This window comes from Carcharhinus amblyrhynchos, chromosome 6 (genome assembly GCF_965287045.1).
Source record: "Carcharhinus amblyrhynchos chromosome 6, sCarAmb.v2.hapA, whole genome shotgun sequence".
NCBI classification, from domain to species: Eukaryota; Metazoa; Chordata; class Chondrichthyes; order Carcharhiniformes; family Carcharhinidae; genus Carcharhinus; species Carcharhinus amblyrhynchos.
Window position 1 is genome coordinate 35,687,164 of NC_137329.1, and position 17,350 is coordinate 35,704,513.

The 17,350-nt window shown below is 40.8% G+C and overlaps 1 protein-coding gene across 5 annotated transcripts in view; it reads right to left on the reverse strand.

Moving 5' to 3' along the window:
- dennd5a (DENN/MADD domain containing 5A) overlaps positions 1-17,350 on the reverse strand; it is a 305,895-nt gene that overhangs the window by 107,236 nt on the left and 181,309 nt on the right. For all 5 annotated transcript variants that reach the window (XR_013886802.1, XM_080190209.1, XM_080190208.1 and 2 more), the window contains one exon: positions 14,171-14,386. Coding sequence is in view for 4 of the 5 variants with exons in the window: in XM_080190209.1 (XP_080046335.1) it covers positions 14,171-14,386 (216 nt within the window). In the remaining variant the exon portion in view is untranslated. The remainder of the gene's footprint in view (positions 1-14,170; positions 14,387-17,350) is intronic.

Sequence of the window (17,350 nt, forward strand, 5' to 3'; positions counted from 1 at the left end):
TTGTGATTCATGCACAAGGACACCCAGGTACTTCTGCATAGCAGCATGTTACAATTTTTTACCATTTAAATATTAGTCCACTTTGCTGTTATTCCTACAAAACGGATGACCTCACATTTACCAACATTGTACTCCATCTGCCAGACCCTTGATCACTCACTCAGACTATCTATATCCCTTTGCAGACTTTCAGTATCCTCTGCTCATTTTGCTCTACCACTCACCTTAGTGTCATCTGCGAATTTTGACACACTACACTTGGTCCCCAATTCCAAATCATTTATGTAAATTGTGAACAACTGCAGTCCCAACACTGATCCCCGAGGCACACCATTAGTCACTGATCGCCAATCAGAAAAACACCCATTTACGCCCACTCTTTGCTTTTTGTTAGTTAACCAATCCTCTATCCATGCTAATACATTACCTGTAATACCATGCATCTTTATCTTATGCAGCAACCTTTGGTGCGACATCTTGTCAATGCCTTCTGGAAATACAGATTGTCCACCGCGCCTGTAATGCCCTCAAAGAACTCCAAATTAGTCAAACATGACCTGCCCTTCATGAACACATGCTGCGTCTTCCCAATGGGACAATTTACATCCAAATGTCTCACTATTTCTTCCTTGATGATAGATTCAAGTATTTTACTACAGAAGTTAAGCTATCCGGCCCAGAGTAACCTGCCTTTTGTCTACCTCCTTTTTTAAACAGTGGTGTCACATTCGCTGTTTTCCAATCTGCGGGAACCACCCCAGAGTACAACGAATTCTGGTAAATTATCACTCGTGCATTTGCTATTTTCCCTGCCATCTCTTTCAGTACTCTGGGATGTATTCCATCAGGGCCAGGAGACTTGTCTACTTTTAGCCCCAACACTAGGTTGCCCAACACTACCTCTTTAGTGATAATGATAGTTTCTAGGCCCTCACCTGCCACCGCCTGTCATAAATTTTTGGCACCTTATTTGCGTCCTCCACTGTGAAGACCATCACAAAATACCTGTTCAATGCCTCGACCATTTCCTCATTTCCCATCATTAAATTCCCTTCTCATCCTCTAAAGCCACTCTTTTTTTGTTTTATGTATTTGAAGAAACTTTCGCCATCTGTTTTTATACTCTGAGCCAGCTTACTCTCATAATCAATCTTTCCTTGACAGTTGTTTTTGCGGCTTTCATTTGACCTTTAAATATTTCCCAATCCTCTAGTTTTTTTTATTCTGTCCTTATCTGACTACGGTCCGTCATCCTCATCAACTCATCAAGAGCAGTTTCTCCAGTTCTATGTACATGTCTGTGATTATGATGATATATCTAGTCATTTATTTTTACCATGCACAATTGAGATGGCAACTTCTTCATACAGGTCCAACATTGACCTGATTGGGCTGACTTTTGACAAGAGTATTGAATGTTTGCAGTCTGACAGGCTCACCAGTTCAGAGCTCATAGTGATTTGGCAGTTTTCGAAAGTGAAATTTGGCTGTCATTTTGCTACTCACTTCTGTTATTACATAGAACATAGAACATTACAGCGCAGAACAGGCCCTTCGGCCCACAATGTTGCGCCGTCCAGTTAAAAAAAAACAAAAAAAAACCTAAACCAATCCCTTTTCGTCCATAAACCTATCCACGGATCTCTTAAACGCCCCCAAACTAGGCGCATTTACAACTTCAGCAGGCAGGGCATTCCAGTCCCTCACCACCCTCTGGGTAAAGAACCTACCCCTGACATCCGTCCTATAACTACCCCCCCTTAATTTAAAACCATGCCCCCTTGTGTTAGCTTTCTCCATCAGAGGAAAAAGGCTATCACTGTCCACCCTATCTAAACCTCTAATCATCTTATATGTTTCAATAAGATCCCCTCTTATCCGTCTTCTTTCCAGCGAAAAACAACCCCAATTCCCTTAGTCTCTCCTCATAGGACCTCCCCCCCATACCAGGCAACATCCTGGTAAACCTCCTCTGCACCCTCTCCAAAGCCTCCACATCCTTCCTGTAATGTGGGGACCAGAACTGCACACAGTACTCTAAGTGCGGCCGCACCAGAGTTGTGTACAGTTGCAACATAACACTGTGACTCCTAAATTCAATCCCCCTACCAATAAACGCCAAGACACCGTATGCCTTCTTAACAACCTTATCTACTTGATTCCCAACTTTCAGGGATCTATGTACACATACACCTAGATCCCTCTGCTCATCCACACTATTCAAAGTCCTCCCGTTAGCCCTATACTCGACACATCTGTTATTCCTACCAAAGTGAATTACCTCACACTTCTCCACATTAAACTCCATCCTCCACCTCTCGGCCCAGCTCTGCAACCTGTCTAAGTCTTCCTGTAGACTATGACACCCTTCCTCACAATCTACCACACCTCCGACTTTGGTGTCATCAGCAAACTTACTAATCCACCCAACTATACCCTCATCCAGATCATTAATAATTACTTCTGATTTCAGTATTGTTTCAATATTTGAAGAGTAGTTTGGATGAGGTGTGACATTAGTCGCTGGACTGGACTACTTTCCATGCATTCAGGAGGTGTGCTTCCCCACTCTATCAATATCTTGTACACATGTGTACTGGATTTACTTGATTTTTTTGATGATCCCTTTGGCAATTTTCACTGCTGCCTCAGCCTTTCTATCTGACTGGGGACAGTGCCCAGACAAATGCGTAGTGCTGAATTTCCCATTTGTGAAGCACCTGAATTTTTCATTTCTGAACTGAAGGCCACTGTCACTCATCACAATGTTAGGAATGTCATAAAAATTGGATTATGCTTTCAGGCATTCTATTATTAATTGGGTCCAAATAGGATGAACAGGTCTATTTCAAGCTTCATCCAGGGTCTATCAGAGATGTCATGAGTCAAAGCAGTTCTTTAGCTTACTTAGTTTGATGTTCATTACAAGCACTGCATTAACTGATAAGGTCCTTGATCACATCACACATATGGCCAGTAGAGCACTTCCCTTGTCTTCCTCAGACTATGCTTGATGCTTTGATATCTTGCATGGATGTTCTCCAGCATCTTTTCGTCATCTCCTCAGGGTAGCTATCTCTACCTCCTTTGTACAACAGGCCACCTTGGGCAATAACTTCATCCTGTATACCCAATATTTGCTTTCAGCTACAGATGTGTCTTTGATGGTTTCCAGGAATCCTTTCACCAATACTTGGTGCAGCACTTGGACAGTTGCATCTCGTTGTGCAGATGGTTTGATCAAAGCAAGATGTTTGCCCGTCAGATTCACTGTATCTTCTGGGTTGATGTCTTCCAGAGCATGTCCTGCTGCTGCCTGTGTTGAATCTGCAAGATTTCATACTCTGTACTACATCAGCTACTTTCTTCAAACAAGCAAAGACAGGCCAGGCACTCTTTCTTAACCTGCATAGTGTCATTCAGTATACATTATCGCAACTAGTTGTCCTTGCTTAATGAGGATTGCTCCAGGTTCTGTCTCATTGGTATCACACTGCAGGGCAAGCTAACCATTGACATCACAGTATCTCAATACTGGTGTTGTCATCACAAGTTGTTTGACTCAAGTGAAAGCTGCTTCTTGTTCTGTGCCCCAGTATCACTGAACATTGTTTACAGTGTGCTTGCATGGAGGTTCACATTCTGATGACAAACTGGACAACAGCATAGCTAGGTAGTTCACAAATTCAACAATTCATTGTGCTACCTTCACATTTGTTGGATTCTGCATCTCACCTTACCAGGGCATATTCCTTTCAGTGCCAGTACATGACATATGTACTTGACTTCAGTCATCGTCAGTTGCAGTTTCTTGTTCAGTTTCAACTGGTGAGCTATCACCAGCAGTCTCACTAGATTCTGAGCATGGTCTGTGATCTTCCATTTTATCTCCAAATCCATAGATGTGGAGGAGATATCCATACCTTCCACTCTTGGAAGTTCATTGACGATCTCAAGTTGACATTTATACCCTTCTGGAGGAGTAGAAAAACCAAAAGAGCATGTGCAACCATCTGTAACTACCAAAAGTTGTGTCCAGAATTTGGTCAAGAAACTGTTTCTTTCATCCAACTTTACTTGTCAGTATCCATCCTTCACATTTAGGGTAGTAAAGGTCTCCACCTTGACAAATTGTCACAAAATTTCTTTAATGTTTTCTTTAATGGGGTAGCAAAATCTCTTCAAAGCTTTGCCAAGATCCTTTGGATCCATGCACAGTCAGCTTTCCAGGTTGTTTCATTGCTTCCATGCTGCTAATATAGTCTGTAAGCATTGGCACTTTCTGATTGCTCCCACTTTTTCAAGCTCTTCAATCTTTTGACTTGTTTCAGCAGAGTCGAGTGGATTTTGCTTCGTGTGAGTAATGATTGACTGATGAAGGAGCAACGATCTGAAAGCTCATGCTACCAAATAAACCTGTTGGACTTTAACCTGGTGTTGTGAGACTACTTACTGTGCCTACACTACTTACTGTGCCTACACCAGTCCAACACTGGCAACTCCACATTATGTCTATTATTTGGAACTGCAAATTTTCTTTCTACCCACTAGGCTTGGTTTTCCTCTTGGGGTGTGGATGGTTTCAACATATACCATAGGTCACCATCTTAACCAATTTCACACAGGTCTGCAAGCTCAAGATATTGCATGTTGCACAAGTGTCTATCTGATACATTATATTAACTTGATGCTTTCCTTCTGCTGTTATCATTCCAATGCAAACTATATTTTTCCTTGAAACTTGAAGGTGCCAACCCGAGTGATTAATCAGGTTCATCATCATCATGAGTACAGAAACGCAGAGGGACCTGGGGGTGCAAGTACACAAGTCCTTGAAGGTGGCAGTACAGGTGGAGAAGGTGACGAAGAAGGCCTATGGTATGCTTGCCTTTATAGGGAGGGGTATAGAATATAAAAGCTGGCGTCTAATGTTGCAGTTGTATAGAACATTGGTTCGCCCGCATTTGGAGTACTGTGTCCAGTTCTGGTCGCCTTACTACTGGAAGGACGTGGAGACCCTGGAGAGAGTGCAGAGGAGGTTTACCAGGATGTTGCCTGGTATGGAAGGCCTGAGCTACAAGGAAAGATTGGGCAAATTGGAGCTGTTCTCCTTAGAAAGGCGGAGGATGAGGGGAGATCTAATAGAGGTGTATAAGATTATGAAGGGTATAGATAAAGTGAACAGTGGTAAGCTTTTTCCTAGGTTGGATACAATAATTACGAGGGGCCACGGGCTTAGGGTGAGGGGGCGAGGTATAACTCGGATGTTAGAGGGAGGTTTTTCACAGAGGGTGGTGGGGGCCTGGAATGCATTGTCAAGTATGGTGGTGGAGGCAGGCACGCTGGAGTTGTCTAAGGCTTACTTAGACATGCACATGAGCGGACTAGAGGTGGAGGGATACAGGAGACTTTTCTAAATAAAGATCAAGAACTTTGGGATGTCCCTGGGAATAAATTGATTCCTATGGACCTTCCAAAATATTTCATGGCTCACTTGCTTTATTTCTGCGCTTCTGGGGATTCCGTAAACGTCCGTCTAAGTTTTGCATGTTTATTGATGTCTTTTCTTTTACTTCACAGGTGATTCGGTCCGCCTTGTTAGCCAAGGGGCATACACGCGGTGGGTCGTGTGATGGCTGCTCTTGGATGTTGCTTCGAGAGTTACCTAGTGCTTCACGTCGTTAGCGTACACTTAAACTGGACCATCTGATGGGCAACATGACAGCTCAGTGACTATCACTGTTTGCTGTGCAGATACATGGATTTGGGCTGGTGTCTGTGGGAGTTTGCACATTCTCCCCGTGATTGCGTGGGTTTTCTCCGTGTGTTCCGGTTTCCTCCCACATCCCAAAAAACATGCTCTTAGGCTGACTGGTGAACAAATTGTCCCTAAATTAGTCTTCCTTCAATCTTCCCCAATAGGTGTAGACAAAGGTCATGGGTAGAGGAGGGCACTCAATGTTAAAATGGTGGCGCAGGCTCGTTGGGCTGAAGGGCCTGTTTCTCGTGCTGTGTTGTTCTTTGCTCTTTATCATCCGTCATGTCTCCAGAAACAATCTTTATAGGCTTACTTTTTTTTCCAGCAAAACACTTGCGTGCAAAGTGATTCAGTTTCTTGCAGTTAGAGCACTGTTTCCCCAAGCTGGATATGCTTCATTTTCTTTAGTATGATGTCCTCCACATTATTTACATCCATACTCTGGCCATGCTCTTTCTGCTGGCCCTTTTGTAAATATTTCTTCCTTCTCTCTATTGTTTTGTGCTTGGAAGGTCTCAACAGACTGCACCAATATTCTGCAGCTAATGACGAATTGCTTCAAAGCTTCTACACATCAAAAGCTTTCTTGCAAGCAAGTGTCTCTTCTTTCAGCAGACATCTCTCATGGCAGGATCTCTTTTTCCTAAAAAATCCTATCTCTGGTCATATTATCTTTCAGTTGCTGAAACTCAACAAAACATCTAAATGCATTCACCTACTGATCAATTTTCTCCCCCTCTTTGAGCTCTGGTGTTGAACATGCAATGTTCATCCATAACAAATGGGTCCCTAAGGCCTCAAAGATGTCACAAGGCTGACCTTTCTGGTCCCCATTGAGGTCTAGGGTATAATGTAATATGAAGCACTGTTTCCCAGCACTGATAACAGAGTTGTTATTCTTACTCAGCCAGTTTCTTGTTCAACTCTGTGGCAATTTCACAGTTTTGCTAGTGAGAATATACAATTTATTTCAAATCTGCCTTCATCTCCATAGATGAAAGCACTGGAATATGTAATTAAGTGTACTTGATTGTTTCTTACACCTGTGGCTCTCTTATAGCTATCAAAATCCACTCAATTTCAGTCATTCACTCTAAACACTATGTTTCAAGTGGTGGATGAAATCGTTTTGCTCTTATGTCTTTATACAGGGAGAATGACAGAGGTCACAGAGGAAGCTTTGGTGATTCTGCAAAAAAAAAGGAACTTCTCCAAACAATTACCTGCCATAACTGGAACTTTTATCCAGTAGTATTAAAAATACTCAAATTGCTTTTTCTTTGTGTGGCACATTGAGAGTCAAGATCATACATGGTATCTAGATCGCGCAGTGTTACAGAGAGAGCATAACTGGGATTGGGTGAAGGGAGGTAGGAAGCCAAATGAAAAACCTCTCAATGGAATGCAGTGCAGGGGTCTCAGATGAGACAGAAGTTGGACCACAATGTTTGGCAATGTGACTAGACAGTGAAGAAAGGAAGCCAACAGAAGAACAAGGTCATGGTTTAATGCCTCACACCTCATCCAAAAGCAACACTCCCAATAGTGTGGTACTTCCACAGTACACAATGAATTATCAACCTTGACTCTGTAGGGCTTGAATTCATATTCTTTTGTTACAAAGTATTAACACTAAGTCAACACTGCTACTAACCACAGAAAGGTTATGCATTTTGTTAGGAAGAATGATAAGTAATATAAAGGATAACATTTTAAAGTGGGTGCATGAAGAGACTCACTTGTGGTTATACATGCTTAAGTTGTTGAAGGTGGCAAGACAGGATGAGAAAGCACTTACAAAAAGATATTATGGGATCCTGCAAGCATGGAAAATGTATAAAACACTGGTTTGGCACCCAACTGACATACAGCAGCAAATTCTGGGTACCATACTTTAGGAAGGGTGTGATGGATTTAGAAAGGAAGGTGCATTCGTAATGCAACTAATGAATCAACTGACAAATCCTTCCAAAACACACCAATATCAAGTGGTAAGAACAGGAGAAATTCCTGGTCAGCCATGTGAAGGAAAGAATGTTGAAGCCTCTACTAATATTATCCATAACTCCAGACTATAACATGCAGATGTGTCTACCTTGTCTGGAAAGAATAAAGGAGCTGAATATTATTTAAAAGGAAACTGTACAGCAGTTTTCCACAGTCTGAGGGATTTGGGAGTCCTCGTGCATAAAACACAAAAAGCTAGCATGCATGTTCAGCAGGTAATAGGGCAGGCAAATGGAATGTTGGCCTTTATTTCAATGGGAATGGGGTATCTTGTTAAAACTATACAAGACAGCAGGCAGACCACACCTGGAAAACAAAAAATATACTGGCATTGGTGGCAGCATAGGTTCGTTAAGTTGATCCCGGGAATGAAGGCCTTTTCTTTTAAGGACACATTCAACAGATTTGGCCTGTATTTATTGGAATTTAAAAGAGGCAACCTTATTGAAACATATTGGATTCTCAGGTTCTTGACAGGGTGGATGCTAAGAGGTTGTCTTCCCAATTGGGAGAGTCTAGGACCAGAGGGCATATTCTCAGTGTATAGGATCGCCCATTTAAGACAGAGATGAGGAGAAATTGCTTCTCTCAAAGGGTAGTGAATCTGTGGAATTCTTTACTGCAGAGGGCTGTAGAGGCTGGACCATTAAAAAAGCTGAGAATAGGCAGATTTTCAATCAGTAAGTGAATCAAGGGTTATGGGCTGAAGGAGTTGGAATCACAGCGCAGCAGTGCTCCTCTGTGAATTGAATACAGCAGTTTTCTGGGAAGCTACTGTGAAGGTGTTTCTGTACAGTTCCCAGTTGTGATGGGCTGCACAAACAAGCTGAATAAATGACAAGAGAAGGAATGCTGATAGCCATAATAGCAGGTGTGGATGTTTGGATGGAATAGCCATGTAGGTGTGTTGTGATAGCAATTGATTATTGTAATTAGGCAAATGTAGAGTTCCTCGTAAAGGCAGACTTTCTAGCTATAGCTTCAATAAAAAATATAATCTGGTTTCTTGAGGAGAAAGCAAAACAGAATAGCCGATTAGCCTTTTCCATGCCTAACAGGGCAATAAGGCAGGAAAGTGGAGCTGGGTATTATCATCCAAGATCAGTCATGATTTAACTGAACGGCAGAGCTGGGCTGAATACCTCCTTCTGCTCCTACAACTAATGGTCTTATTTCTAATATTTCACTTTGTGAACAAATCTAAAAGTGAGTAGAGATTGACTTTTGGTCTCTTTTATTACCAACTGGCTGTCAGAGTTTAACATGGGTTAAGCATCAGTCGGGCAATATTTATAGAACAGTTATCATAATATCAAAAGGTTTAGGTTAACTATGGATAAGAAAAAGGAGCAACTTGAAGTAAAAATACATAATTGGAGGTGGGTCAACTTCAGTTGGGTTGGGTGAGAATGGACATGTCACAGGCAATTAGGAATCAAAAATTGGCAGCCAAAGCTATAACAGAATAATGGGCTGCCTTTAAAGATGAGCAGGTTCAGGTACAGTTGAGGTACATTTTCACAGGAGAGAAAGTAGGGGAAACATAACCTGAGCTCAATGGGTGTTAAAAGAGAGTAAGATGAAACAGTAAAAGGGAACAAATGACAGATGTAGAATTGCTATTACAGCAAGAAAGAAATGACTGAAAGATAACTTCAGAAGTTTTCTATAGGCATATAAATAGTAAAAAGGGTAGTTAGGGAAGGGGTAGGGCCAATTGGAAACAAAAAAAGGGGTCCAGCACATTGGTACAGACACTAAATGGTGATTTTGCATCCCTCTTTACCAAAGAAGATACCAATGCCAAAGTCTGAGTGAAAGGAGAAGTTCTGGATGAGCTAATAACTGATAAAAGACAAAATATGTAACGTTGATACATCACCAGGGCCACATGGACTTCCAAGGATGATAATAGGATGCTAAGAAAAATAGAATAGGAAATTTGAGGCCATAAAATTAATACTGAAGAAGTCAGATCCCAGAGTGAAACCTGGCTTGCTAGATTCTAATTTTTAAAAACCACAGAAATAAGTTACTGAACAAATAGGAGTCCAGTGATGAACTTTTGACAAAGAATAAAACATCTATTGAACAAGAAAAATAAATAATATTATACAGGCAAAGAAAAGGTTGGAAAGATCTCAACACAAACACAAGAAAATAATTCAAATAATCCCTATTCTTTCATCCCAGCCATAACTTTACAAATACACATACAAATTCAGAAATATGAAACAATTTACCCCATCCATCTTATACACTAATATTCAGGGCAAATATGCAGTACATGTGAACTACCAGGTGAACTGTAGAAAAAACACACCACACTCCAAAGTAAATAACAGATGTGACCATGGATTTAAGTTCCATCTCCACATTCGAAGAATTCATCTTGAAATTCTTGCCCACACTGACAGTATCAACAAAACTCCATCTCATGGTTTCCATATCACCTTCTGAAATTCCTTTCTCCTGGATTTCTACAGCCAGAATTAACTTTCCAAGCATACTTTCAGATCTGCGGCTGTGCCAAGCAGAACACCACTGCTCCAAAAGGGTATGTTTGACTTTACCGCCCCCAGCACAGAGTCACCAATCTTCTGCTGCCCTTTCAAATCTTCAAGGCTTCTCTTGAGCCCACTTTGCTTCAATACAATTCCTACAGCTTTTGTTTTTTAATTCAACTGTTCTGTTTTTTTTCTCTCAACTTTAACAGAATCTATTTCTGTTCTTGTCCTTATCTTTCACCTAGGACTGTTTTCTGAAATCTGTTTGTCCCACTGCCTTGTTTGGAACCTACTCCCTAACCCCTTCCTGTGTCCTACTCCCTGGGACAACTTCTCCATGATGGTGCTTCTCTTCTGGTTACCTGACCTAGTTTCAATTTTTTGTGTGTCTTTTTCTTTTGTGCATGTATGCAGGGCTGGTTTTCAGCCTAATGAACATAAAAAAGAGTAATTGTACATGTGCAGCCATTTCCTGGCTGGCACATGAGTGAAATTAACAAATTATACATGTGAAATCAGCTCCTGGCTGGCACAGGTGCAAGAAGACTGAGACCCCCAGGAAAGTTTAATTCCTGGCTTTTAAGCTATTAATTTCCAACTGCCGATTAAGGTATTGGAATTTGTTACAATAGAATCACATTATTTGTGGTACAGGAGGAGGTCATTCAGTTCATTGAGTCTATGCCAGTTCTCCATGAAGTTACTGACCAATTTTCCAAAAGCTTCGATACATTTCTTTTTAGACACAGCGACAATATCACAGCATTAGAGAATTGCATATGTTACAGCCCTTTTTGAAAAAACAACAACAGGTCAGTCAATTTAACCTCGATGGTGGGAAGGATTTTAGAAATCATAATATGGACAAAATTAAGAGGCACCTGGAGAAGTGTAGATTAAGAAACGTCAAAACATTTTTGTTAAAGACAAATTTGTGTTTAATGAGGGTTGAGGAAAGTCTACATAGATTTCCAAAATATGTTTGATTAAGTGCCACACAATAGGTTTGCCAGCAAAGTTGAAGCCCATGAAATAAAAGGGATAGTGGTATAATAGATACAAATTTTGCTGAGTGCCTGAAAACAGGAGGCTTGTTTGTATTTTCTGGACTCGAGGAAAGGTGTACACTTGCATTCCCCAGGAGTTGGTACTGGGATCATTAATCTTAATGTGTATCAATTATCTATACTTGAGTGTGCAGGTTCCAATTGCAAAATTTTCAGATCACACAAATCATGGAAATATTATGAACTGTGAGAAAAATAATGATAAGCTTTAAAAGGAAATAGATTGGTGGCTGGGATGGACAGACAAGCATTAGATGAATTGAATGCAGAGAAGAAGTGTGAGGAAATAAAATAAGAATGGACACAGGCAGTATGAATTAAGGATTGAATTCTAAAGATGCAGAACAAAGACACCAAAAGATATATGTGCACAAAATGTTGAAGGTTGGGAAAGTGGTTAAAGAGATATGTAGGATTCTGTGCTTTATAAATAGAGGCATAGAGTACAAAAACAAAGATGTTATGGTTTACCTTATATATCACTAGCTCAGCCTTAATTAGAATGTTGTGTCCAATTTTGGGTACTAGACTTTAGTAAGAATGGGAAAACGTTTGAGAGGATGCAGGAAAAAAAAAAGAGGTTCCAGGGACTTCAGTTACATGGACAGGATGGAGAAGCTGGAGCTAATCTCCTTACAGAAACAGATTTGATAGAATTGTTCAAAATCATGAGAGTTTCAACAGACTGGGTAGGAAAGTACTGTTACATTGGCAGAAGGATCAAGAACAGGAGAATACAGAATGAAGGAGATTGGCAGAAGAACCACTGAAAGCTCATCACAACACCAGCTAAAGGTATAACTAGGACTGCAAACATAATATAGAAAAGTTCACATGAAAGGGGTTCATGAAATGTGCATTCCATGTGTTGAATTTAATATGTAAATATATTTGGCAGGTGAGGTGGTTAACAGACAATTAAGAAGATACTTAAACGTGCCATATTAATGCACATTCTACGTTTTAGAATAAATTGTCTAATAGGGCCTCTAATCAGATAGTATTTGGGTAACATGCGATGAGCACCTAGGCAACCTCTGCGACCATTTAATGTGCCATCACATCCTTCATTTACTTGCATAACTTCACATACACAATGTGGGTGAGTTTTTAACCTAGAGTGTGCCTGGTATTGAGAGTTCTGCACTGGGAGGGGCAAGAAAGAGTTGCTTATAATCTGTAATGGATAAAATAGAAAGAATTACGTGTACCGGTATCAGAACCTTTATCTGGCATCCCAAAATATAGAAGGACACAAAAACCAACCATTTGAAATTAGCACATAAACCCTTTTATTCTTTATTTCATTATACTCATTATGACATTTTGTTATCTTTGTTTCAGAAGTTCTCCTAAATCATTTCCTCCAGTTGTCCATTTCTTTGAGAAGTATTACAGATGACATGTCAAAAAAACCTGGGAGTATTATTTGTTCCAAATGGTGAAGCTAGTTGAAATCAGGGATGCCATGAAAATACTGGTAGAATGCATCCAGACAGTTCCTTGACTTCCTGTCATCATTGGTCAAATTTCCAAAGGGAGGAGTAACAGGAACCTTCAGGCCAGTGGCAGATATCCAATCCAGGCTCTTATGGGGGCCACTGATTGTGAATTTTAACTGGGCCTCATGGAGCTTCAGCAGCTCACCAACTGTTTGGTTGAGGAAGAAGATTATTGCTTGTAACTAGCACATGTCCAGTCCTGAGCTTCCCAGATAGAGGGTGCAATACCTGTATTTCAGTCTTTCCTAAGACAGGATAACAAAACAGCTCAAGAACACAATGGTTTGTACAATGAATTTGGAGGCATGAAATGGCCGTAGGTCAGGCTGTGCAACACTGAAAACACCATTTGAAGATTGAAGAACTGCTGCATGAGCGAAGGTGACAGATCAATTTGTTACTCCAGGACATCTAGGTTTGCAGCATGCTTAAAAGGGGAAGAGGAGAGAACTTTAGGGCGCAGCTGGCCGTGACACTGCTGGCAGAACCACCTCATGGTAGATACCAGTTTGAGGTATTCTCGCAGAAGATGGCACAGCTGTCAGTGCTTCCCTGATAATTCTGACCATCTGAAGCCAATGTTCCTCTGATACATCTAGGTAGGTGTTCAGTACCTTTAAATGCAGCTATGAGGCTGCTACTACCTGAGCACAGTTTGTCTCAACTGTATTGTACATCCTTCTTCATCCAAAAAACAGAAGTTCACAAAAATAGAGCATGAAAATGTATGGCCTCAAAGCCTCCTGCGCAATTCAGTTCAAAAATTTTAAAGTTTATTTATTAGTGTCACATGTAGGCTTACATTAACATCACAATGAAGTTACTGTGTAAGTCCCCTAGTCGCCATACTCCGGCACCCATTTGGGTACACTGAGGGAGAATTTAGCATGGCCAATGCACCTAACCAGCATGTTCTTTGGACTGTGGGAGGAAACCAGAGCACTTGGAGGAAACCCACACAGACATTGGGAATATGTGCAGACTCCACAGTGACCCAAGCTGAGAATCGAACCTGGGTCATTGGTGCTGTGAGGTAGCAGTGCCGCCGTATTACCTCAGTGTTAACAAATAGGAAAAAAGATATAAAGGTTAACAAAAACTTTTTAAAACACGCCTTATTTAAGAATCTTAGCCATAGGATTATCTCTCAGTGTGAGACACCACTTTCAGAAGAGTGAAAAGGACTAGAAAAACAGGAGAAAAATGAGGGGATAAAGAATATGATAAAAAAGCAACACCATAATTCCTTCAACAATATAAACTTGTATGCATTCCAAGTTCCAGGTAAGAGACATTTAGCAAACAATGTACCTTTATCATTTAACTCACCTTATCAAAGTTCTGCATTTGTTCCCGGTTGCTGAACCAAGATTCCTTGTCCTGGTTTGGCTGAATGACAAACACCTCATAATCTGCAAACATCTGAGTAAAGCGATTGGCAAAGGTTTCCCTGATTTGGATGTTAAGCTGATGAATCTTCAGCTCTTCCTCATCACAGTGAACCTTCAAATCTTTGTTACTTCCAGCTTCCTCTCTCACATCCAACTGCAACAATACAACAGGCATCAGGTCAATCATTCCTTAGGTTTATAACACACGGCTTAAAGGGATGAGGGGAATCCTTGAAGTGACTTCAATGTCACCACTGAAGGTATTTGCGACTGTTTCTGACTAAGCATTTGCTGAAAGATTGTTGCCCATTTACAGCGCACAGTAGAATCTATGATTCATCAAAACATTACATTCAACTTACAACTACACTATATGGGGGTGGGTGGGTGGCGCGACAGAGAGAGAGAGGCTTCACTGAGGCAAAATATTCAATCTAGATAGCCATATTATACGTGGGGGATGGGGAGAAAGGTTCCCATTGAGGCAGAGTATTCAATCTTGATTAATCAGATCACTTTTGGCCAAGTTTACCTCACTATCGGACATAACGTAAAACAAATGTATCTTTATTATTGAGATCACATTAAACAATAACTTTTACCCAAAATACATTCATGTACAAAGTAAAATACATTTACTAATTTGTTCTTCCTTTTAAAAACATGTTCTATACTTGAATTTAGTGAAATAAAGAATATCAGAACTAAAGGAAAGGAATGAGATAAAATATCTAGATTATTTCGCAAAGGAATAGCAACTGAAAAATCCATTTCATTCAATCAACAATGATGAAATAAGCTCCTGTGAACTATAGTCAGAATTAAAAATTAATTTTGACATTGTAGCAAATCTGATACAACAGCAGAAGCCATGCAAAGCTCAAGCTTCGCAATCAGTTACTTTCAAAAAAAAATTCAGCTGCCAAGTAATTGCAAAATTATCTTTTTTTTGCTCGCTTTTAATTAAAAACTTTGTTCAGCAGCAGACTGGAATGAAGAAAACCCTTCATGGTGAAACCCAGTTATCTTCCAGTGCAATAGGAGTTCAAACCATTCAGATTCAAACCACTGAGTACAATTCAAAGCTCATAATTGTGATTAATTTTCTTATTGATTAGATGGCAGTATAAATATGTACCTGTAAGAAAATACCAGGGAAGTCTTGGGCTGTGAAAAGCATCCTTACCTCTGGGTCAAAAGTACCATGTTTAAGTCCCACTTCAGGACTTGATCACCATAGATGTTTCATTCATAACTTGAAGCTCTTGACCCTTTCTACTTCATCCCCACTGGTGTAGACAAGGGCATGTTCTCCTTTACGCTTCCTGAAGTCGATGACAATCTCTTTCATTTTGTTGACATTGTGGGAGAGATTATTGTTGCCACACTAGTTCACCAGATTCTCTACTGCATTCTTGTACTCTGTCTCATCATTGTTTGGGGGTCCGACCCAGTACGGTGGTGTCATCGGCAAACTTGAAAATCGAATTGGAGGGAAATTTGGCCACATTGTCATTCATAATAGGTTGACTACCAGCCTGTGGACTCTGGACAGATGATGTGATTTTGATTTGATTTATTATTGTTATGTGTATTAACATACAGTAAAACGTATTGTTTCTTGTGTGCCAACTAGACAAAGTTCATAGACAAAGAAACAAGAGAGTGCAAAATGTTGTGTTACAGTCATAGCTAGGGTGTCAAGAAAGATCAACTTAATGCGAGGTAGGTCCATTCAAAAGTCTGATGCAGCAGGGAAGAAGCTGTTCTTTAGTCATTGGTACAAGACCTCAGACTTTTCTATCTTTTTCCCAGTGGAAGAAGATGGAAAAGAGAATGGCCAAGGTATGCGCGGTCCTTAATTGTGCTGGCTGCTTTGCTGAGGCAGCAGGAAGTGTAGACAGAGTCAATGGATGGGAGGCTGGTTTATGTGATGGATTGGGCTACATTCATGTCCTTTTGTAGTTCCTTGTAGTCTTGGGCAGAGCAGGAGCCATACCAAGCTGTGATACCACCAGAAAGAATGCTTTCTATGGTGCATCTGTAAAAATTGGTGACAGTCATAACTGACATGCCAAATTTCCTTAGTCTTCTGAGAAAATGAGTGGGCTTTCTTAACTAAGTGTCAGCATGGGAGGACCAGGACAGGTTGATGGTGATCTGGACCCACCTAAAACCTTGAAGCTCTCAGCCCTTTCTACTTCATCCCCATTGATGTGGACAGGGACATGTTCTTCTTTACTCTTCCTGAAGTCGATGACAATCTCCTTCATTTTGTTGATATTGAGGGACAGATTATTGTTGCTACACCAGTTCATCAGATTCTCTATCTCATTCCTGTACTCTGTCTCATCATTGTTTGAGATCCAACTCACTATGGCAGTGTCGTTGGCAAACTTGAAAATCGAATTGGAGGGGAATTTGGCCACACAGTCATAGGTGTATAAGGAGTATAGTAGGGGGCTGAGTTCCCAGCCTTGTGGGACATTGGTGTTGAGGATCATCATAGGTTGTTGCCTATCCTTACTGATTGTGGTCTGAGGGTTAGGAAGTTCAGTATCCAGGGACAGATGACCTCATGGTGTAGAAGGTGACTTATGCAATCATTGGGAGATTTATGACCTTTCCTGATATGTTCATGTTGAGAATGAAGGTGTTGTGTCCCTTGTATTGAAGGCTGAGAGACCCTGGATTGTGAAAACTCATATCCCCTCAAATTCCTCTTGGAATCTTGTAACTGTGAGGTTGTCATGAGCACATCTGATGCATTGAGCCCAAACAATGACAGTGTCATGTTGTTTGTCGAAATACACTCCCTTTTCAGAGTTATTCCATTCCAAGTCCTCCTCGACTGAGCAGATGCCTAGGCTCTTCAATGTCTTCTTGCAGCAAGACAGCCCCCTTTGCAGCACTAGGTTGTATAGGGTACAGAAAGTAGTGATAATGTGGGCCACTTACTGTGGTGAGTATTGGGAGAGCTCTGCCTCACCTGTCCAAAGGTCAGAAACACATTTTTAGGAGGCAAATAATTTGCTGTGGAACGTGCAGCATTGTATTTCTCCTTGGATGTATCCTGTGGCTGACGCATGGCGTCATTAGCTTTGTATTTGGGGTTATG